The 23,604-nt window shown below is 43.5% G+C and overlaps 1 protein-coding gene across 1 annotated transcript in view; it reads right to left on the bottom strand.

Annotated features, from left to right (window-relative positions):
* Positions 1 to 1,252: 1,252 nt before the first annotated feature.
* Positions 1,253 to 23,604, bottom strand: part of LOC141111935 (receptor-type tyrosine-protein phosphatase beta-like) — a 337,059-nt gene continuing 314,707 nt past the window's right edge. The window contains exons 44-46 of the mRNA XM_073604158.1: positions 20,465 to 20,628; positions 14,689 to 14,824; positions 1,253 to 8,630 (exon numbers count right to left, since the gene is read on the bottom strand). Coding sequence (XP_073460259.1) covers positions 8,445 to 8,630; positions 14,689 to 14,824; positions 20,465 to 20,628 — 486 coding nt within the window. The 3' untranslated portion in view covers positions 1,253 to 8,444. The remainder of the gene's footprint in view (positions 8,631 to 14,688; positions 14,825 to 20,464; positions 20,629 to 23,604) is intronic.

The following is a 23,604-nucleotide window of genomic DNA, read 5'->3' on the forward strand; positions in this document are numbered from 1 at the left end:
AGGATCTGGGCTGCCCTCTGCAAATCCACTGCACAGAGCAGGGAAGTATAACATGTTTATTATTTTTTGGGGAAAAAAAAACAAGACGTTACAATCACTTTAAGTTTTATTGGCCGCATCACAATACGATGAAAGGACTGCATGCCATTTATTTTTTTCAGCACGCACTACCGCACTGCAGGGTCTTGCGTTGGGCAAGGCTAACCAGTATAGTCCCAGAGCATGGCGTGAACGGGTATTTTATTTCTATTTTTACTGGTGTGCAGGGTTTTTTTCTTTTTATATTTACCTGGTGATCTTGCCAGTAACACACTTCCTGTCCTTGAGTGACAATCCTTATTGACTGTACTGTATTCATAAGGAAGCAGTGTCACAAAGGCTTCCATGGTGATGACAAATGGCCATTATACAGGCATGGTCCACTGTACCTTCTAAAAGGCCATAATGAATTGTTATTTGGTGCAAGGGTAATCTACTGTCTCCACTTACGCGTTTCCCTTCTCTAGGGCTGACTCTCTGGGGGGAGATTTACTAAAACCGGAGAGTGCAAAACCCGGTGCAGCTGTGCATAGAAACCAATCAGCTTCCAGGTTTTATTTTCAAAGCTTAATTGAACATGCTGAAGTTAGAAGCTGATTGGCTGCAGCTGTACCAGATTCTGAGTGTTTTAGTTTTAGAAAATCTCCCCCATGAGTAGCCTCTATGACTAGAGTCAATGACTAAGCTTCTAGCAAAGTGAAACGCATAACAGAATTAGGCGGACTACACTGGATAACAATAAAATGGAATCTCAGCTTTTGCAAGGTGAGCGGCTCCACTTTTGTGTTTGGTTGTATAATTGTCAGCGAGTAACAGATTGCTCAGAGTCAGCTCCCATCAGTTGGTGGAGCTTGGATGGAAGGCTTGGAGGAGAGTAGTTGGGACTGTCTACATCGGAGACCCATCCTGAGAAATGCCATGCAGCCATCACTGGAGTGCAATTTGTCAGGAAAGGGGCTGCAAAGAGCCTGCAAAGCATCAGCAGTACTAAGATGCAACAAAAAAAAAAAAGGAGAAAACAATATAAGAAAAATGCAGTGTTTCAGCAAACTAAATGTCCTTTAGTTGGGGTTTACAGCTATTAGAAGTGTTTCTCACAATAAAACAAAGACAATTTATAGAGTTAAATTGCGTATGCACCAATCGGGATGGCCAAAAAAAGTTGATATTTTTTTTTACTTCTTATGAAAAGTGATGAAGAAGTGAAACGTGGTTAAAAATTAAGATTTTATTACCTATCCAGCAAACGCAGTTTACAGGATATATATACATTTTTTATTACATATTTATCAATCTATATATATCATTATACAGAAAAAAAAAAACAGTGTATTGTCATTATATTTAAAGTTAAAACCAAACACAATAAGACACAGATTTCACATTTTATCTAAACCTGAGACTTCACTGGAATGTTTTACAAACTTTTAAGAATTCCTTCAGTAAAACAAGTATCTTTCACATGTAAAATGTATCTTATTTTTCAAGTATGCCAACACCGTTTGCGCATTATTACGAGTATATTTTGATTTGTCATTAAAAAAATAAATATTATATTTGAATAGGCAGCCAAAACCAAGCGTTGTGTAAAATTTTCCAACAGCTCTGTATTCTGGGTTACAAATAGAAAAAGACAATAAAAACAACAAAAATGTGAAAAAAAAAAATTCCTTCTAATATAAAAAGTTGCCTCGGCTCTTTTATCTTTATTAACAAAGTGCAATGGTAGGTAGTAAGCTGTCACAGTCAGCACTGGCCATTCTAATTATGCCAAAAACATGTTCTGTGATTGGTGAAAGAGTGCCAACACTCGCATATCATTGCCCCCTAAATTCCTCAAAGCAGTTTCCAGTAAAATTGGGTGGAATCACATCATGCAGAGGCAGGTAGGACCAGTTGTGCTCAATTTTGGAGGGGCTGCAAACAAACCACTATCTGACATTTCTGTGTTGAATGCTAAAGAGGCAGATGAATGCAGAATGGAGATATGAGACACGGGCCACCAGAAATGCAAGGATATTACAGGGAACTGCTTTTGGAGAATTTTTTGGGGGTGTTAACAGTGTTGTTTCTAAACTGTATTAAGAGACTTGCTGGCATAGTTGCATATAGAGCCACCTTTCCCTGTTTTGTGGAACCCTAGGGTTCCTCCAGAGGTTGCTAGGGGTTCCTTGGGTAATGAGAAATGTAACTACTGGCACCATTTATCTTTTTAGCTATCTGACCACAAATGTAAGGAGCATTCACTCTTTCCAGTGACCATAAGGCTAATGTACCCTTAACTGTAGATATTGTAATTATTAGCAGGGTACCCTGAGACCCGAAAGTTATTCCAAGGGTTCCTCCATTTTAAAAGGTTGAGGAAGACTGATACAGAGTAACAAAAGAGCTAACATACTAACCCAACCCAATCTATGCTGCCTCCTGTTCTGCTCACATATCAAAAAGTCTAGGCATTTGAGCACATAGTCCAGTGCCTAGGGTTTTGGATAAGGTAGTCGTACTGAAAAGAACCCTGAGTAGCATTTTTCCATGTAGAGCAGCCTTTCTCAACTTTCTCAACACGGAGGAACCCTTAAAATAACTTCCCGGTGTCAGGAAACCCCTGCTAAACATTACTATATCTACATCTCATAATAGATTGGTGTGATGGTCAGTGGGAAGAATGCATCTTACACTTGTGGTCATTGGGAAGAATTACCCCCTTAGAGATAGTTAAAAAGATCAATGGTGTCAGTGGGAACTTATCTGAGAGGCAGAAATTGCTCTTTACTCAAGGAATCCCTATCAATCTCCAGAGGAACCCTAGGATTTCATTGAACCCTGGTTGAGAAACCCTGATGTAGAGTAACAGAAGAGCTGATATACTAAATCAACCCAATGTACTTCCTGTTCTGCTTACATACCAAAAAGCCTAGGCCTTTGGGCATATGGTCCTTGCAGTAGAAAAGAATTAACCAATACCCTTCAGCTGAGATAACAGGACCAACACCAAGGGTTTTGGATAAAGGAAAAAACCCCGAGCAGCATTTTTTTCATGTCAGGTAAGTATTTCTGTTCTTCTTGCATTCCTGATTTATATGTCCCCGCAAGATTCTTAACACAGTGTTAACAGATCCAATTTGAGATGGTTTCTGGCACCATGTGCAAAAAGGACATCGCCAGTTTTATGGGTTCATTAAGGAGGATTGTATTAGGTCCAGTTTGTTGATTGCACCTGATAGACAACAATGCCAGGACAGTTTTTCACTTTGTTCATCTTAGAGAAGACAGCTTTTGCTTATAAAAAAAAGCACTCTAGGTACAAAAAGAATTAATCTTTGTCAATTACATTCAATGTCTATTTAATTCATTGCTTATGTGGTGCTTTAATATATAGTGCTGACATATGCTTGTGCCCTTATTACAGTTCTACAAGCATGCATTTATCCTAAGGCTAACTTTGCATTCAAAACATTGGAAAACATTGTAAGTTTTGGCACTTCCCTTTAATAAAGTGCTATTTTAGTATATATTGCATTAGCCGAGTCAGTCCAACAGTGAAGGAATGTCACCGCTTTTGCATTAAAACCTATATTTTTCTGCTGCCAGTCTGGTGTTTAATGCCTTTCCTTCATGGGAGAACAATATAGAGTTCTTAAAAATACATGAAATCTGCTACACAGCCCAAGTTAACTAATATGTGGCACTCCAGGGCACAAGTGATGAGCATCAGAGTATATTCTAAAAGCAGCCTTCAATCAGTCAGGAAGACAATATTCTCAGATGATATCATCTTGGCCTTTCACTGGCCAGATCAGCCTCTACAATACTGAGTAGCAAGAATCCTACAGACCATCCATGCGTTATACACTATATGGCTCAACGTTTGAGGACACCTGACCACCACACCTGAAACATCCTATACTAAAACTGTGGACATTATAATGGGGTAACCCTACCTTCGTGACCATGAAGGCCTCCTTCTGGACAGGCTTTTCACAACAGTTTGTGTCTGTCAAGACTCGGGTCTGAACCTGTGACCTGTGCTGTGTCTGGCTATGTGTGTTCTTGCTGAGCCACCTGAGACGCTGAACAACATCCTGTCTGATCCTTTGGACAATCTTGCTTTGTGTCTTCTTTCAGCTGAACCTTGAACTCTTTGCTCCTCCTACAAACTCCCTATTTAAGCCATGCCTTTTCACTTCCTGTTTTTAAGATTGTTGTGCTCTCTCCATCCAATATCTTGCTCTTGTCAGTCTTGCTGTTGACTGTATCTCTGCTATGACTTGTTACCGACTTTTGGCTTGGTCCTCAACTACGCTTCTGCTGGATCCCCACTTGCGACCACTTATTACCAACCTTTGGCTTCTTTACTGACTATGCTTCGGCTTTAACCCAACCTGTTATATCTTTTACTGGACACCGGCTTGCTCACCTCTTGGTGGGGCGATCCTGAAGACCACGACCTGGTACTAATATGCAGCATCTCCACCATCAGAAGCTCTGGGGAACACCGGTTAGTGCTTAGACACCAAACCTCGGGTGAACCCGTGTCATCAGCCAGGGTGACCTGCTGCTGCATTTATCCAGCTGGTCAGTGGGAGCCTCTCTACTGCTATAGCTACTGGTCTCCAAGCTTGACCTCTAACCATGACAGTGTCTGTGGTAATTGTGTCCATTGATGAGGTCAGGTACTGATGTTAAATGAGATGACTTGGCACATAACCAACAGTGCTCAGTAGGGTTGAGGTCAGGACTCTGTGCTGGCCATTCTATGTTCATCAATGAAAAAAAGGGCACCCAAGAGGCTCTGATATGAGTCTTTGAGAGGCTTTGATATGAGTTTAAACAAGTTAGTGAGAGGGAAAAAAACATTTGAAGAGCTCACTGGCTCAGCTTAGGCTTCTCACAGCAGGCAAGGCTACCCTACTGTTGTACTCCAGCAGGTTACCAGGAAAAGACGTGCATATATTGAAGGAGCGCCACTCCAAATAAATTTATTGAACACAACATAAATAAATGAATTTGAACTCTTATCTTTTGGTCTGGCGCTCCTTTTATATATGCAATTCTATATTCATCAAACCATGTCAATATGGAGTTGACCTTGTGCACAGTGGCAGAGCCATGCTGGAGGAGAAATGGCCCTTTCTAAAACCGTTACCACAAGGTTGGAAGAGCCCAGTTGTCTAAAATGTCTTTGTACGCTGAAGCATAAACAGTACCCTTCACTGGAAAAATCTGAACTCAATAAATTGGAGGAGGGTCCACATACCTATCGCCGGTATTATGTAGGTGTGATGGTCAGGTGTTCAAAACTTTTGGCTATGTAGTGTCGAATTGTGTTGCCTATAACAACCATTTTGATTCCAGATTTAGGTTCTGTAGTGCAGATTAGAATAAGAAGGTATGGTTGCTATAGGTGACCCACACATGAGGCTGATAGTTCCATAATCTCACACAACTGTAAAAGTGCAACTCCTATTGCTTTGGCCTAAATACACACATAGACATCCACTATGACTATATTCCCTAGTTGCATAAGTTATATTTATTTCAGTGCATGATTATCCTGAGAAAGATCTTCCACAGACATAAAAATATATAATATCTCACCTAAATAATATGGCACTTCAGTAAGTTACACTTGAAACAAAACCAAATGTACATCTCAGTAACAAAAGCTAAAAAGTTGGCAGGGTTTGATTCCAAAAATATAAAATATTCTTTAAATCTAATTATGTACAATTACATTTAACAACATTATACAAAGACCAATAAAGTGTATTGCGAAACAGACTAGAGGAAGAAGGTTTCTGATTGGTTGCCATGGGTTACCACGCATCATATGACTTAATATAGTTTTTTTTTTTTTTCCCAGAATATATATTAATTTACACATGAATTATTACATCATTTTTTTGATCTTTATATTTCAATCAAATTTATATCACATAAAAACAGGACAGGTAAATAAAAAATTAAAAAAAATGTAGAATGTTTTACTGCAAATAAATTATCAGGTTTATAACAGGGCTGTTAGTGTAACCAGCATAGAGCTACAGGAGCTGCCTTTGCTGACTTGTTTTTGAAGAGGCCGGCTCCACGGCTACATTCTGACCTCCGCACACTGCTTAGCGAACCACTTATCTGGAACAAGTATGTAGGCAGTGAAATCAAAGACTAGGGATGAGCGGAAATGAAAGAGAACCACCGATTTTCCCACCAGTAAATATCACCGGTAAGGAAACTCTCCACTTTGGAGAAAATCCTTTTTTCATTAAAGGGGTGTCTTTAAGGTAGGTTTGATTATTTAATAAGGGCTTGCTTACACAAGAGGCGATGGCCCAGGGTGTGCACATGCCACTACAGGAATCATACCCCCTGTCATATTCGGCGGGCACTACCACTCGCCAAACATGACCCATTCAAGTGAATAGCACCGTGCTGCAACTGCTCACCCTATTACATTAGGGTGTGCACCCCAAAGCCTTTCTCTGCAGCCTCAGCTGCACTGGACAATGAATGAATGGGAAGTGCTCTGTGCCAAGTGGCATTCCTGTTCATTCACAAACTGAAGCATAGTAAAAAAAAAAAACAGTTTACTATGCTTCAGTTATGAATGGATGCAGTGAGCACTGTTCATTTAAAAAAGGAAGGGGACGGTAAATTACATATTCACTAGACCCTTCCCCCCGCTCTCTATCCTGAAACATCTCCCGCAGCAGCCGGAGGGAGAGGAGGGAAACCAGCAGCACTGTGGGGCTAAGGGGCCAACACAGGGGGGAAGCCCAGGCAGTAGCAGGAATCATCACCGCACGTGGCACACGTGGCACACCCCCTGCTCATGCCTATGCCGCTCAGCAACTGTTTGCAATGCACATGGTTGCGGCACGGTAGTCCGGCCTTTAGAGGGTTAAAACAGGTGGTAAGGTGGAGATACAACGCCTCCTCACTGCCTCTCAAATGAGAGAGCCAGACGCTGATAACAAGGGGCCATTTCTTTGGCATGGCAACAGTTCCGGGGTGGTTAAAAGAGCTTCCTGAAACCCTCAAGAGCCATTAAAGTGGTTGTAAACCTCAGATATGAAATATGAACAAAGCATATCCTTCTATAGTGTGTACTCATGTCTGTCTGCTGAGCCACTTTTGATAACTTTTCCTGACACCAAGAGGTAAAAAGGTGACAGGGGAGGGGGCTCCAGCACACAGCCTGTGATTGACAGCCTCAGCTTTGCTCCTGTGTGTGTGTGGGGGGGGGGGGGTCCCTTCCCTCCAATCAGCTCTCCTCACTGAGCTATGCTGTGTGTAACCTGTTTTCTGAAAGCTCAGGCGAGCTGTATAAATTCTACACTTTGAACAGATGTAGAGAAGAGAAGACTGCAGATAAACAGGTACAGCTTATGTAGGAGGATTTGTTTCATCTCTGTGTATCATCTGTGGCCAGTCACTTCATTGGGTGTATGTAAGGGTTTACAACCACCTGACACCCCTTAAAAGCAACCTTAACGATATATACCTGCTGTATTAAATGTAAGGCATTTTGCAAAAATTTTGGTCAAAATAGGAGCTCTCAGTTTCGCTCATCCCTATCCATGACCTGGGTACTACATTGTTTTTTTTTAGATAAGAGACTCAGTAGGCTGGAAAGGTTTTAGATGGCATTTTTGGAGCCTGCGTCATTAAATATTTCAGCAACTCCTATACTGCCTGTCCTGGGAGGTGCCCAGTGCCCAGGGAGTGGGTAAAAGGGGCGGCCGCCCTGGGCCCAGCGTGTATTGTAGGGATGGAGGTGCTGCAAGTTCCTTCTACAATAAGGCTGACAGGAGTAGTGACAGCGGCATCACTACTTCTGTCAGCCCAGCGCTGAAGGTGGCAAGGAGAGAAGGAGAGGGCCGGGGAGAGGTGCGAGCTGTGCTCTCTCCCCCCCCCCCCCGCCTCCTCCTCATAAGCTCACACATAATGAAGGGAGGGGGGCGCAATTTGCCCTGAGCACTAGATGATCTTGTCCTGACACTGGTGCCCTTTAATTATATTTTTTGTTTTTTAAAAAATCAGAAACGTGCCAGGAAGGAGAGTGGACGCAAGTCATGGACTTCTCTGACTTGGTATTTAAGGATTAAAAAAAAAACATATATTTTTGTCTTACGGAGAAGAATACCTTGCAGTAAAGAGAATCACCCAACATAGTGGTGTACAACATAATGTTCATCTTTATAATTTAGATGTACCATATCTTCCCAGCAGATTTGAAAAGTACATCTGCAAAAAAGAAGAGGAAAAAAAAACAAAACATACACATTCATTAAATAACATAAACCTCCAGGGAACAAATAAAAAGTGCGATTCCCTGTAATGATGAGTTCATTGGTACCAGCAGCGCGCCTCCTCGGTCAGAGAGGTCGTTTTGGATTTAAACGTTTCTATAGGTTGGTCCTGCTGACGCTGGGATAGAGGGACGTAACGTTCTGGTAGACTGAGTCAGCGTTCTGGTAGATGGATTCACTGTTCTGGTAGATGGATTCACTGTTCTGGTAGATGTCATAGTCCGGGGCTTTTCGAGAATTTATAAAGTCCAGAGCGCACTGATTTAAGAAAACGTACTGGCTCTGCATTGGAAAGAAAATCAGTGTTACTAAAAGCGAAAAGAAACAATGCACCATCAATAAAAAAAAATCCCCAAAAATGAATGCATTAAAGCAGGGGTCTCAAAATGACGGCTCTCCAGGTGTTGTCAAACTACAAGTCCCATGAGGCATTGCAAGGCTGACAGTTACAAGCATGACTCCCAACAGGCAGAAGCATGATGGGACTTGTAGTTTCGCAACAGCTGGAGGGCCGCCAGTTTGAGACCCCTGCATTAAAGGAATACTCCACGTTCAAAAGATCATTTGTTCATTTTGTTATTTAAAGAGGAACTAAACAGTATCTGAGCTAGACATGTGCACTACCGAAAAATTCATTCATTTTAGTTTCATTAGTTTTTTTTTTTTTTTTTTTTTCGTTTTTCGGGTAATTCCTTATGATCGCAATTCGTAAATTTGAAAATTCGTAAATTCTATAGAACGAAAATCCGAAAATCCTAAATAATAACTAACTAACTAATAATGACTATTAAATGATAGGTATTGGAATTTCCTTTCAAATTTGGCTGTTAGCAAACGTATCGAATTCAAATTTATCTGAAGTTACGAATCATCCGAAATAACGAATGCCGCATCTAAACAAATGGAACAGATCGAATTAAAGTGGTTGCAAACCCTTTACAACCACTTTAAACTACAGGCAAGCCTATAATTAGGCTTGGTTTAGGAGATATCCCTGTATTTGCATGTGCCGCGTCATGTGGCACATGCGCACTTAAGCCAACTGAAGCAATGGCACGCACGTTGTACTGTGACGTCATCGCGGCTCCGGCCAATCACAGCGCCAGAGCTGTAATACCCGGAAGCAAGCCCCAGGCGACATGTCGACAGCCTGAGGGGGAGACAAGGACGGCTGCGGGGGCTTCGATCTCAGGTAAGTAATTCATAATGAGCTAGTATGCTATGCATACTAGCTCATTATGCCTTTATCTTGCAGGGTGTGTTTTGTTTTTTGTTTTTTTGTTTTTGCAGGAGGGTTTACTTCCTCTTTAATAATAAATAATAATAATAAAAAGTTTTATTATTATTATTTGTTATTATTAATTTGTTACGTTCCATCCGTTTAGATGCGGCATACGTTATTTCGGATAATTCGTAACTTCGGATAAATTCGTATTCGTTACGTTCATTAACAGCCAAATTTGAAAGGAAATTCCAATACCTATAATGTAATAGTTAGCTATTATTAGGTAGTTAGTTATTATTTCGAATTTTCGTTCTTTCGAATCTTCAGATTTTCTTTCGTATTTTCGAATTGACAAATTTTCTAATTTACAAATTGTGATCATAACGAATGACCCGAAAAAAAAAAATGAATGAAACTAAAATAAACAAATTTTTCAGTAGTGCACATGTCTAGTTCAGATACAATTTCAATACCTATAATTTAATAGTTAGTTATTATTTCAGATTTTCGGGTTTTCAGATTTTAGAATTTACAAATTTACAAATTTTCAGATATTCGAATTTACAAATATTCGGAAAAATTCATTAAACAGGTTTTCAATAATTCGGATGTTTCTGAATTAACGAATTTGGACAAAACAAATTCGAATGAAACAAATTGCACATGTCTAAACTGAGCACCACAAACGGGTCCTCTGGTTCCTCCTGTATTGAATTGTATTGTAACTGTACTGTCTGCCCTCATGTTGTAAAGCGCTGCGCAAACTGTTGGTGATATATACATCCTGTTTTATAATAGTAATAATGCTATTTAATTCATTTTTAATATTAAAAGGAAAATCCCCCATCTGTGAATCCAAGCTTTATTTTGTTGAGAAAACACTTTGAAATACACCCTCCTGGCATTTCTAGTTGCGGCCATCTTGAGTAAGGGCAGATGATTCAGGTAGTATTTACTTCCTGGACTCCATCTGCCCTTAACTTAGGTATGCAGGAGGGTGTGCTTAGCTGATGAAGCCCCTACTCCCATGAAAACGCCTGGGATTTATGACATCATTTTGGCCTAGGATTTCCAGGAAGCAACTGAAGTAAAAACAAGTACATGTAACCACTTCCAGACCAGGCCTTTTGTGGCACTTTTTTTTTTTTTTTTTTTACATGAAACAATTAGTATTTTATGCTAGAAAATTACTTAGAAACCCCAAACATTATATATTTTCTTTAAAGCAGAGAAAAAATTGGGGGGGGGGGGCAGGAGAGCCCAAGCAAGCCACAGAAGATGGAGGGAAGGTGGGGAAGATCTCCTCCCACTGCTTGTAAAAGCAGTGCTGCAGCTAGTTAGCCACTAGGATTGCTTTTACAAGAAAGCCAACCACTGGTTTTAAAAAAATGGTACCAGTTCTTTAACCACTTCACATAAATTAACCTGTACGTCGGTACTACCTGCCATAACCCCGGTATTTTCAGGAACAGCGTGTTGTTCTCTTTAAGATAAAAGTGGTCTCTGCGGCGGATTCCCACTGTCGCCCCTGCTCTTCGCCCTCGCATTGGAACCTCTGGCGGTCGCCCTAAGAATGTCGCAAGAATTTCAGGTTTTTAAAAGAGGGGGTGTAGAGGAGAAAGTCGCAATGTATGCGGATGATATCCTGTTGTTCCTGGAAGACACACAAGCTTCCTTGCTAGGGGCTATGAAGCTGAATAAAGAATTTGGGCGTTTTTCGGGTTTGAGAATTAACTGGGAAAAATCGGCTCTTTTACCAATAGATCCCCTGGTAAACCCGCTCCCAGAACAGGTGAACTCCATAAAAATTGTAAATCAAATGAGGTACTTGGGGGTAAATATAACCAAAGATCCAGGGCAGTACATAACTGGCAATGTAGTACCATTAATGGCAAAATTAAAACAGAAGAGCCGGGTGTGGGATGGCCTTCCTCTCTCGGTCGCCGGTAGATGCAATCTTATTAAAATGATATGGATGCCGCAAATTTTGTTTGTGTTACACAATTCTCCTGTCTGGATTCCGAAGCACTGGTTTAGGAGGCTGGACAGTTTGTTTAGGGAATTAATCTGGAAAAACAGAGGGGCAAGAATTAGCCTGAAAGCGCTGCGGCGGCCGAGAGAGTAGGGAGGCTTGGCGCTACCGGACCCCTGGAGTTACTTTTTGGCAGCCCAAATCCAGTTTATGAGAGGCAGTAATCTGGTGGAAGAAGGGGTAGGAAGAAATAGTGTATGGTTGTACAACATCAGTCATGATACAGAGGTGGAGGCAGTGGAGGCTGAACTTGGATATAGCTGCCCAACAACTCAGCTAATGATTAAATGCTGGAAGACGGTAAAGGCTGTACTGGGATATACAGGGTTCTCCGAGTTTTCCCCGATATGGAATAACAAAAATCTGAATGAGCTTAGTGCGATGGGGAAACTAGAAGAATGGGACAGGAGGGGTATTCACTGTTTGGCGCAACTGTATAGGGCAGGGAGGTTGAAAACCTTTTTAAGAGATAAAAGAGGAATTTGCAATGCCCAACAGATTATTTTTCAGCTACTTGCAAGTAAGGCATGCCCTGGAGGTACAATTTAGAGGCAAGGCGATAGAGTGGAGTGAAATGCCCTTGTTAAGGAAACTGGTAAACACCAAGGGGTCTAAAGGGCTGATCTCACAAATGTACAGGAGTATAAATAAGGCGGGGCAAGAAGGGGAGGTGGAGTCCAGGAAGAGAACCAAATGGGAGGAAGAGGTTGGCACAATAACGGAGGAACAATGGAAGTTTATTCTGGCATTAGGGCCAAGGATATCTCTATCACCGTCACAGGGGGTCTCTTATTTATATTTGATTTATAGACCTTATTACACACCAGAGAAATTATTTAGGTTTGGTAAGAGGCAGGATGCGAAGTGTCAGCGGTGCGGAGATGCGAGAGGAGACCTAGTGCATATGTTTTGGCGATGCCCCAAGCTACACAGGTATTGGGAAAAATTAGTGGAGGAAATTAACGCAATATTTGGGTCCTCATTGGAAATGGAGGCCAGAACTTGTTTGTTGAGTTTGATGGAGGAAAAGGATATGCTGAAAGACACCCAGACCGCTATTATAAGATGCCTGTTTCAGGGAAGGAAAATCATAGCACGGAAGTGGCAGGAGAAAGAACCCCCAACAGTAGGAGAATGGAGAAATGGAGGTTAAGGACATGATCACGAAAGAGGAACTCTGGTATAGAAGGAGAGGCAGTTTAAAGAAATATAAGAATATATGGAAGTTATGGCTAGAGTATGAATGGGCTGGATAGGTGTAAGAGCAATAGGTGGAGTGGGTGGTGTGCGTATGGGATGAGAGGATGGTGGAGGTGAATGGAGTGATGGGGGGGGGGGGGGTGGTACGAGGGGAAAATGGAGGGTTTAAAGATTTAAAGGTTTGTGGATATTATTGAAGATTGTACATGTGGTCTCTATATGATCTGCTCGCTTGGAGGAAAATTGTGTTTTACTTTTAATTATAATGTACAGGATTAATAAAGACAAACAGAACATTAGCCACAATGATGTGAAAAAAAAAGAGACGGGACAAATTTTGATTTTCAAAGTTGATACGACTTCTCTTAAGATAAATTTCGCTGAAGTGGCAAAAAAAAAAAAAAAAAAAAAGATCACTTTTATCGGGGCGGGAGAGGGTAGCGGCAGAGACGATTGCGTCCGCTCTCCCTCATTGCCTGGATGCAGAGTGAGGGAAAGATGGCCCCCGCTCGGCTGCATAGCATTGAGGGGCGGAAGCAAAGTCAAATGTCACTTCCGCCCAACGCTCTTAAAGGGGAAATTTTTTTATTTTATTTTTTTAAATGACATTTAATTATTTTTTTTATTTTTTTATTGCATTTTAGTGTAATTATGAGATCTGAGGTCTTTTTGACCCCAGATCTCACATTTAAGAGGTCCTGTCATACTTGTTATCTATTACAAGGGATGTTTATATTCCCTGTAATAGGAATAAAAGTGACCCACATTATTTTTTTTGTAAAAGGACAGTGTAAAAATAAAAAAATAAAAGGTAAAATAAATAAGAAAAAAACATTTTTTTTTAAAGCGCCCCATCCTGCCGAGCTTGCGCGCAGAAGTGAGCGCATACGTAAGTCACACCCGCATATGAAAATGGTGTTCAAACCACACATGTGAGGTATTGCCGAGATCGTTAGAGTGAGAGCAATAATTCTAGCCCTAGACCTCCTCTGTAACTCAAAACTGGTAACCTGTAAAAATTGTAAATTGTCACCAATGGAGATTTTTAAGTGCCAAAGTTTGACGACATTCCACGAGCATGATATTTTGGGTATCAATTAACTCGGCGTAACATTATCTTTCACAATATAGAAAAAATTTGGGCTAACTTTACTGTTGTCTTATTTATTAACTCAAAAAAGTGTATTTTTTAAAAAAAAATTGCGATTGTAAGACCGCTGCGCAAATACGGTGTGACATAAAGTATTGCAACGACCGCCATTTTATTCTCTCGGTTGTCTGAAAAAAAACAGTATATATTGTTTGAGGGTTCTAAGTAATTTTCTAGCAAAAAAAAAATGATTTTAACTTGTAAACAACAAGTCTCAAAAAGAGGCTCGGTCCTTAAGTGGTTAAAGCAGTTTTAAAAACAATGAAACATTTTTATTTTTTTTATTACTTTATTTAGCAATCTAATGACTATGGCTATAAATATCTAACATAGAGTTTTTTGTAATTTGTTTTACTTTTGCAATTTTGACTTGCTTTATTGGAGATGTCCTAAAGGTTTTGTTTCTAAGAATGTACTTTAAATAAAGCAATAAAAAACCTGACAGGGGGTTTAACCCTTCACCACAAAAAAAAGTTCTAGCCAAGGGCACATTGGGGTTTATTTACTAAAGCTGGAGAGTGCAAAATTAGGCTCACTTCTGCATAGAAACCAATCAGCTTTCAGGTTTTATTGTCACAGCTTCATTGAACAAGCTGAAGTTAGAAGCTGATTGGCTACCATGTACAGCTGCACCTGCGTTCTGAGTGCTCCAGTTTTCGTAAATCTCCCCCATTGCAACAGAATATTCCAAGCGTCTTCATCCCATCCTAAGGAGACCTCCATATTAGCTCACCTCTGTTTGCACCATCAGGTCTCGATGCATTCGAAGATCGTGAACCACGCCGTAAACATCCACTTTATCTTCAGCTTCGATTTGCTTGATGATTCGATCCAGGGCAATCAGAGTGCCCGTCCTGCCGACGCCAGCACTGAGAAAGACCAAATGTGCGTTATCATCAATCATTCAAAAAATAATCAGAATAATATGAAACAAGGGAAATTGAATTTCTTTTTTGCTAGAGATCAAGAAACACCAATAATGACACATTCCTTCCATAAATAATATTCCTGGACTCCTCCTAAATATTTTTTGTGTATACTGACCCCACACACATAGGGGTCTATTTATAAAAAAAAAAAAAAACTTGCTGTGCAAACCTCAAACCATCATGAATAATCATTGAAATGTGTGTAATATGTTTTTTTTATGCTTGTCAGTTCCATCTAGTGGACATATTGTGGTATTTTCCTGAAATGTCTCAATCAGAAAAATACCACATTATGGCCACTAGATGGAGATGATGATCATAGGAAATAAAAATATTACACATTACGACAATCATCCCTGATGCCTGAGGCATTTGTACCATCATTTATTAAATAGATAGACCCCATAAATTTTGAAGGAAAATTGTACCAAGAAAAGAGACATATAGTACTATTGCTTCCTCTTGAAAATGCTAGCTGCCTGGCTGTCTCTGCCTTCACTAATTTCTGAATCATTCATAAGCATACAGAACAGGAAAATCAGAGAGAGACGTCAAATCTTCTTTGGAGCAGATAGTTGAGCATGAGAACCAAGTCAACTAGCATTTTCGGAAGGAGAAGTCATCGCCAACAACCTTCATGTTCTCAAATACAGGTTTACATAGAAGGGAGAAAGCAAGAGAGGGAATGGAAAGAGATGGAGGAGTGAAAGGGTGACGTGGAGACAATAGAAGAGAGAGGGGGAAGGGAAAGAGATGGAAGAGTGAAAGGGTGACGTGGAGACAATAGAAGAGAGAGAGGGAAGGGAAAACTAGTGATACAAATATGCAAGGAAAGAGAGAGAGAGGGAAGACCAGGGATGAGGGAGATGGGGAGAGGTAGAGATGAGGGAAGACCAGGGATGAGGGAGATGGGGAGAGGTAGAGATGAGGGAAGACCAGGGATGAGGGAGATCGGGAGAGGTAGAGATGAGGGAAGACCAGGGATGAGGGAGATGGGGAGAGGTAGAGATGAAGAGAGAGAGAGTTGGACGGGGAAGATAGGGGGAGACAGATACAGGAAGAGTGAAGGAAGGGAGGATGGGGGGAGGTTGACAGCGGGAGACAGAGTAAGGGTGGAAGATGATAGCGGAGGGCCAAAGAAGGGGCAAGACAAAAGGGTAAAAAAAAAAAGAACAGTGCCAGAATTAGCTATGTGGAGGCCCCTAGGCATTCGAAACCTTGGTGCCCCCTCGCTGGTTTCTCTAGTGGGATAACTTTGAACATTGATTGAATTAGTGGGCACATTGGCTGATAAGTGGAGATGACCATCACTACTGTACATTACACATACGTAAGTTGCACCAAAATGTTTTATGTAGCACCATGTAGTGTGTGCTAGAAATAGCGTAGGGTATGTTTAGTGTAGGTAAATTTAGTTTAGCTCAGGGCTAAGCCTGAGCTGTGAATCTGGGTCAGGATTCAATGAGTCAGTGCTGAGGAGGGTGTCGGTGGCCCTCAGGGGTGCCCCCTAGTCTGGGGGGGTCCTGCCTTGGGCCGGGGCTTGGGTGCTGGAAGGATCCTGCCACAACACACAGGAGGAAGCCTTTTCTGGAGGCACAGGAGCAAGTGTGGACAGCGCGAGAAGATCAGCACTGCTGGGGACTAATAAGGGGGTGGGGCTGCCACATGTAGCCAGTCCCCCCGAAGACAGCTGGGTTCTTAAGTCTTCCTCATTTCCTGAGAGTCAGCCGGGTGGGCTGCTGAAGAGTCAGCCAGGTGGGCTGGTGAAGAGTCATTCAGGAGGATTGGTGTAGAGAGTTAGCCTGGAGGGCTAGTGAAAGAAGCATTGTCAGCAAGGTGGGTTGCCAGTGCCTGAAGAGGTGGCGCTGGGAGCAGTGGCTACAGAGGAGAAATTACATGCTGTTCCACTACATTTTTGCTACACAACAAGGGGGCTGGGAGTCCCTACCTGTAAAGGGCTACTGCTACAATCTGAGTGGGAGCCTGTCAGATCATCATACAGTGATTCAGCTGGTGCAACAAGCAAATGTGTGCAGGAGGCAAGAGAAGGAGACTGTATATAGACTGTGTGGCGGTACCCCCGTAGGAGCTGCTGAAAGTTGTGGCCCACCTGTCACCCTGCCCAGCCTGGCATTCACTTCCCAGTCACTTTTGAGACAATGAATAGTCCATGTGATTGTTTTGTATTTTTATTGAGGGATTTGAACTTGGATAGGGATAGGAATATATGGGATGCCCAGTAGAACAAGCAATTGGTTGATTGTATATCATGGTTAGGCCCAGCTCTGACTCAGTCAAGCCTTAGCAACTGTCCTTTGTAGGCAGGGACCACGGGCCCCTTTATTGTAGCAAAAAGTCCTTAGTGCTAGCTTTCCTAAGTGGACTACTGCTCCCAGTAAGCCCTGCCAGCACTCCTGCTGCAGCTGTCTGACTTCACGGCCCATGACATTGGAATCCTTACTGGATCCACACCCAGCTCTGACTGTTTCCTCTCAGTCCTCTCTGGCATGCCTCTCCAGTCCTCCTGATAGCACATGTCACTCACCAGCCCTCCTGGCTGTAACCGGTGCTTCCCTCCAGAAGACTTGCCCGGCAGTACTAGCTTCTGCTGTCCTCTCTCTGACTCCTCTCTGTGCCTCCTGTTCAGATCCTTCATGAGTTCTTGAAGGCATCTGTCCTGCACCCGAGTCCCAGGCCCATGGTCACCCCCCCCCCCCCCCAGAATGGAGAGCTCCCTCAAAGCACCCGACAGCCTTGTACTCCATTCTCAGTTCTTCCACCCGACAACTCCACCCAACTGGGCTTACCCCGGGTATTTCAAGGAGGCCTGCCCCTTGCCAATCCTAGTTGGGGATTGGTCAGGGCTCCCTGAGACACCCCAGACAGCTCCACCTCTCTTCCCCGCCTCTCTTCCAGAATCCTCTAGAAGGAAAAGTGAGGTGACAGTGGATTGATGCTGTCTGTGAGTCACAGCTGCTACTCTGAGCCACTCCCAGCCCACACAGATCAAAAACAAACAGGCCTAACTTCCAGCTAAGCCTGCCTAAATGTACCTGCTATCACAAAATCCTAACTCTAGCACCTACCTAAGTAGAGGGTGCTACAACTGTATAGGAAGATGTCCCTGAAGTTGTTGTTGAAGTTTTGCTAAAGTAATAACCTTCCATCCCTACCCAGGTTATTAACCTTCTAATAAATAACGAAAACAAAGTCACAAACTAAACTTTGACTCTGGGTGCTTGTAAAGATTTGGTGGGCCTGACTGTGCAGAAGTGGGGAATCCAAGTTCATTTGCGGCTCCTTAGGGGGTGTGCTACATTTACAAACTGACAGCTTAGAGGAGATGAGCTTTTCAGAGACAAACTGTAATGTGAACCTGATGTCTATGGTTTATGTACTTTTGTTATTTGTTACATTACATTAACAAGAGCTTTTCATGTAAAGTGTTTGTTTCTTAAAGTCGATTCATTTTTTCTATCTTTTATAACATTATATTATTTTTATCCATTGCTGCGGGGACCTTAAACAGCTTTGGGACCATAGACCGGTGCCTACTCTGCCTGAGAGTGAAGGGTAAGAGAGGTAGAGACAGAGTGTAGGAAAGAGAGGCAAGGGGCAAAACAAAGAGATGGGGAATGTGACAGAGGTGGGCTGAGGAAATTGGGAAGAAAGAAATGAAGAAGAGAAGGAAAAAAAGAGGGAGAAATGGGGAGAGGGAAGAGGGATACAAAGGGGAACAGAGAGAGGAGCAGACAAAGAGAGAGTGGGAAGAGGAAGATCAAGGGGGGACATTGGGGTGGGTGACAGAGGGAAGCTGGGGATTGGGGGGGGGGGGATAGAAAGGAGAGAGAGAGCATAAGTGGGAAGATGAGGGAAGAGAAGAGCGAGAAAAGAGGAGAGACATGGAGAGGGAAAAGAAAGGAAAACATAGCAAAGAGAAAAAGGGGACAGGCATACATGGAATAGTTTGTGTTTTATTTTCATGATAATGAAAGGAAATGGAATCCCAGAAAAGGACAGCCTTGTGTTCATACACAGAGACACATTATATGTACTAATCTGAGAAAGGAACGGGGTCTCCACGCATGACTCAGGAAGTTTTGGTTGGGTGGATGCTAACAATATTGCAGTGTTAGTACAATATAGGCTATTCCAGCTGAAGATAAAAAGTCTAAAGTTTTCTAGGCAAATAACAGTATACAGTAACCCACATAAACACATCAGAATACATCCTTTTGTTTCATAAATCAGAATACATTCTTAATGGATAGAAGCTTCTAAACAATACTTACAGCTCTCCACACTCACATCCTCAGGGTGCATTGGCTTGCTAAGCAATCCTGAATCAGATGACTGTCTAGCACACGTGTAAACACAAGGCCCATAGGTCAAATCCAGGCTATTTCAAGTGGCTCTCGCACCCAGGACTTTTTTTCAGGAGGAAGTGGCGGAACTCTGCACACTGTGCATAGTACACCCATTAACACTGCACTCTGTATACAGCGCACCCCTGAACTCTGCACTCTGTATACAGTGCACTCCTGAACCCTGCACTCTGTACACAGTGCACCCCTGAACCCTGCACTCTGTACACAGTGCACCCCTGAACTCTGTACTCTGTATACAGCGCACCCCTGAACTCTGCACTCTGTATACAGCGCATCCCTGAACTTTGCACTCTGTACGCAGCGCACCCCTGAACTCTGCACTCTGTATACAGTGCACCCCTGAACTCTGTACATAGTGCATCTCTGAACTCTGTACACAGCGCATCCCTGAACTCTGCACTCTGTACGCAGCGCACCCCTGAACTCTGCACTCTGTACATAGCGCATCACTGAACTCTGCACTATGTATACAGTCCACCCCTGAACTCTGCACTCTGTAAATAGTGCATCTTTGAACTCTGCACACAGCGCATCCCTGAACTCTGCACTCTGTACATAGTGCACCCCTGAACTCTGCACTCTGTACGTAGTACACCCCTGAACTCTGTACTCTGTACGTAGTGCATCTCTGAACTCTGTACACAGCGCATCCCTGAACTCTGCACTCTGTACGTAGCGCACCCCTGAACTCTGCACTCTGTACACAGTGCACCCCTGAACTCTGCACTCTGTACATACCATACACGTGAACTGTGCACTCTGTACATAAGACACTCCTGAACTCTGCACTCTGTACATAACACACACCTGAACTGTGCACTCTGTACATAACACATTCCTGAACTCTGCACGTAAGGCACTCCTGAACTCTGCACATAACGCAATCCTGGAATGAATTGCCCCTTTAAGATCCTTCCAATGTTATTGCAATTTGGCCACACCCACTATTCGATGAAGTTCAGTTGGGGGGGAGGCGTGGTTGAATTCCTGCACCTATTCTCTGAGAAAAAAAGCACTGGATAAATTATATATATATATATATATATATATATATATATATATATATATATATATATATATATATATATATATATATATATATTACAGATACCACCTGCCCTTTGAGGACAACTATAATGCTGATGCAGCCCAGCAAAGAATTTGAGTTTGACACACCTGGTCTAGCACGTACCTGCAGTGAACCAGTATAGGCGAGCTCGGAGAGCTGTAGCAAGAGGTGTATTCACGAATTAAATTCCTAAACTCTACCAGGTCTTTAGTTGCTTTGGGAACACCGTGATCCGGCCAGGCGGTGAAATGAAAGTGACGCACCTGCTTGCTCTGCTTTGTTGGTGTCTGAAAAAAGGAGAACATAATAGTGAGATGGTGGCAGTTAAACCTCTGACCCAGTTCCCCAATTAAAGTGAAACCAAACAATATGCTTTTAAAGACTATTCCATACACATCTCTGTAATCGACCGTATTTATCGGCGTATAACACGCACCTTAATTTTAAGAGAGAAGTTTCAGGAAAAAAAACTTAAATTTTAAATAATAAATTTTGACGCAAAATAAGGGTCAATGCCCATCAATGCAGCCTTATCAGTGCCCATCTGCAGCCTCGCCATTGCCCATTAATGAAGCCTGATCAGTGTCAATCTGCAGCCTCACCATTGCTCATCATTGCAGCCTGATCAGTGCCCATCTGCAGCCTCGCCATTGCCCATTAATGAAGCCTAATCAGTGCCCATCTGCAGCCTCACTATTGCTCATCATTGCAGCCTGATCAGTGCCCATCTGCAGCCTGGCCATTGCTCATCATTGCAGCCTGATCAGTGCCCATCTGCAGCCTTGCCCATCATTGCACATCTGCAGCCTTGCTCCTCACTGCAGCCTGATCAGTGTCCATCTGAAGCCTCCTGTATACTCGACTCGGCGTCGCGCCCAGTCCCGCCCCTTGGCTCGGATCCTATGATGGACATAACGCCAGTCCAATGCCGGGACGTCAATGCTAAGAGGCAAGACTGGGCGTGACTGCGAGCCACGCCGAGCCGAGTACACGGGAGATCCGGCTCTGTCTTCTTCGGCGGCGCTCATCCCCTCCTTCCCCTCCGTGGCAGCCTATAACGGCATAGAACACCCACACACGATTTTCCCCCTATTTTAAGGGGGAAAAAGTGTGTGTTATACACTGATAAAAATAGTATTTTATTTTTTCCATGCAATTTTTTTCTTTTGCCCCCCCGGTCAGGGCCACTGTTAGAAATCATGGGGCCCTGTACAGCTTACCTGACAGAGCCCAGGGCCCCAAGCCCCGGAAATATCAAAAATATATTTAATTTTTCACTAAAAATAAAAGTGCATTAAAATCATTATTAGCAGACACAAACACAACATAACTGGAGGGGGGAGTCAGGCGGGGGTAGCAATTATTGGAACTGATCCCTTGTCGCCCATGCAGCAGCTGAAAGCTGGCAGGAAGGAGAGGAGGAGAAGCTATCTTTCAGCTGCTACGGGGGGGGGGGGTTTAGAAGTGATCAGTTCCAGTAAATGCTGCCCCCGTTGCCACTCTGTCAGAAGAAGCCTTCGTTCCGGTCCGGTCGTTTTTTCCGTATTCCCGGCGGAACGGCGTTTCGGCGCATGCGCGTTCGCGGCTCAGCGTTACGGCGCTCACGCACGCGCACTGGCGCACACCCAACGTGATTCCCTGGGCTGCCTATAAAAGGCGCTCAGAGGGTCAAACAAATTGCTGGTTTGTCTCAGCTTCCCGTATTACCTGAACCTGTCTCCTGAACCTCTGCTTGATTACCCGTTGTGACCCGGATCTGCCTTTTGGACTTCTCTTGCCTCTCTCCTGGACCTGACCTCTGCCTGTTACTCGGATTCCCACCAATCTCCTGTGTTTGACCCTCGGCCTGTTACCTGGACTGTCTCCTGTCTCCTAGCCTGACCTCCTGCTTGTACCTGGACTCTCTTGATCTTGTCACCTTGCCTTGCAGATCCTGCAGTACCATAGTACTATCTCCTGTGTTTGACCCCCTGCCTGTACCTGCCTAAACAGTACCTGCACAGCGGCTCCTCTCTATCAAGACCTCACCAGCAAGTCACCTGCGGTCCATTGGGGAGCTTGTGCCTCTTCGTGCCGTTCACTCCCTGTCCCAACTCCAGGGGGCGGACTGCGCTTAGTCGCAAAAGCAAAACCGCTCTCGGCATCTCGGCCTCGGTGAGTACTATCTTTTCTGACAGTACAAACCAGCCATGTCTGAGGCCAACAGAGCGCGTTCCCCATTGGAGATCCTGTGTCAGCAGGTCTCGGCCCTCACTGAGGCCGTCCAGAAATTGCAAGATGGTTACGCCCAAGTTGATGGCCGCCTTCAGCAGCTTTCCGGATCATCTCCAGCTCCTGCCGCAGTTTCTGCACCTCCCAGTGGAGCATCCTCTCCTCAGATGCCAACCAGTCCCACTGTGGTCATGGCAGCTCCAGAACCTAGGGTTCCCATACCAGAGCGTTTTTCTGGCAATCGCAAGAAGTTCAGGGCTTTTAAAAACGCTTGCTCTCTGTATTTGGCTCTGCAACCCAGGACCTTTTCGTCAGAAGTGGTAAAAGTTGGGTTCATCATTTCTCTCTTAGCCGATGAACCACAAGCTTGGGCGCATACCCTAATGGAACAGAGGAACCCTATCCTGAATTCAGTAGATGCTTTCTTCGAGGGTATGGCACAACTTTACGACGACCCCCAACGCACGGCCACGGCTGAAACCTTATTGCATAACCTGAGCCAGGGACGAAGGCCTGTAGAGGACTATATTGTAGAGTTCCGGAGAAATTCAGCTGATACTGGTTGGAATGAACCTGCCCTTAAATATCAGTTTCGTCAAGGGCTGTCAGAAGCACTGAAGGATGAGCTGGCCAGGATCGAGACCCCTGATTCTTTGGAAGACCTCATCCAAATTACCACTAAATTGGATCGTCGCATGCGTGAGCGACGCACAGAGCGTTTTCAGACTCCTCGCCCTACTTGGATGATGCCTAAACCGACTCCTGTCCATCCACCTTACACAGCTCCACCGGTTCCTGCCACTCCTGAAGTTGAACCAATGCAGCTTGGTCTAGTCCGTGCCCCACTCACTTCAGAGGAAAGATTACGTAGACGCCAGGGTAACCTGTGCCTTTACTGTGGGGGCTCTGGACATTTTCTCCGTTCCTGCCCTGTGAGACCCAGTAAGTCCTACCTAAGGCCTGCTATTAATCAACAAGTTACCGGTTCTTCCCAGCCTTACGTTACTCTTTTTGTCTCTTTACAGCTTCTGGAAAAGGAGGTTCACCTACCC

The sequence above is a fragment of the Aquarana catesbeiana genome, linkage group LG11, assembly GCF_042186555.1.
Source record: "Aquarana catesbeiana isolate 2022-GZ linkage group LG11, ASM4218655v1, whole genome shotgun sequence".
In the NCBI taxonomy this organism is placed as follows: Eukaryota; Metazoa; Chordata; class Amphibia; order Anura; family Ranidae; genus Aquarana; species Aquarana catesbeiana.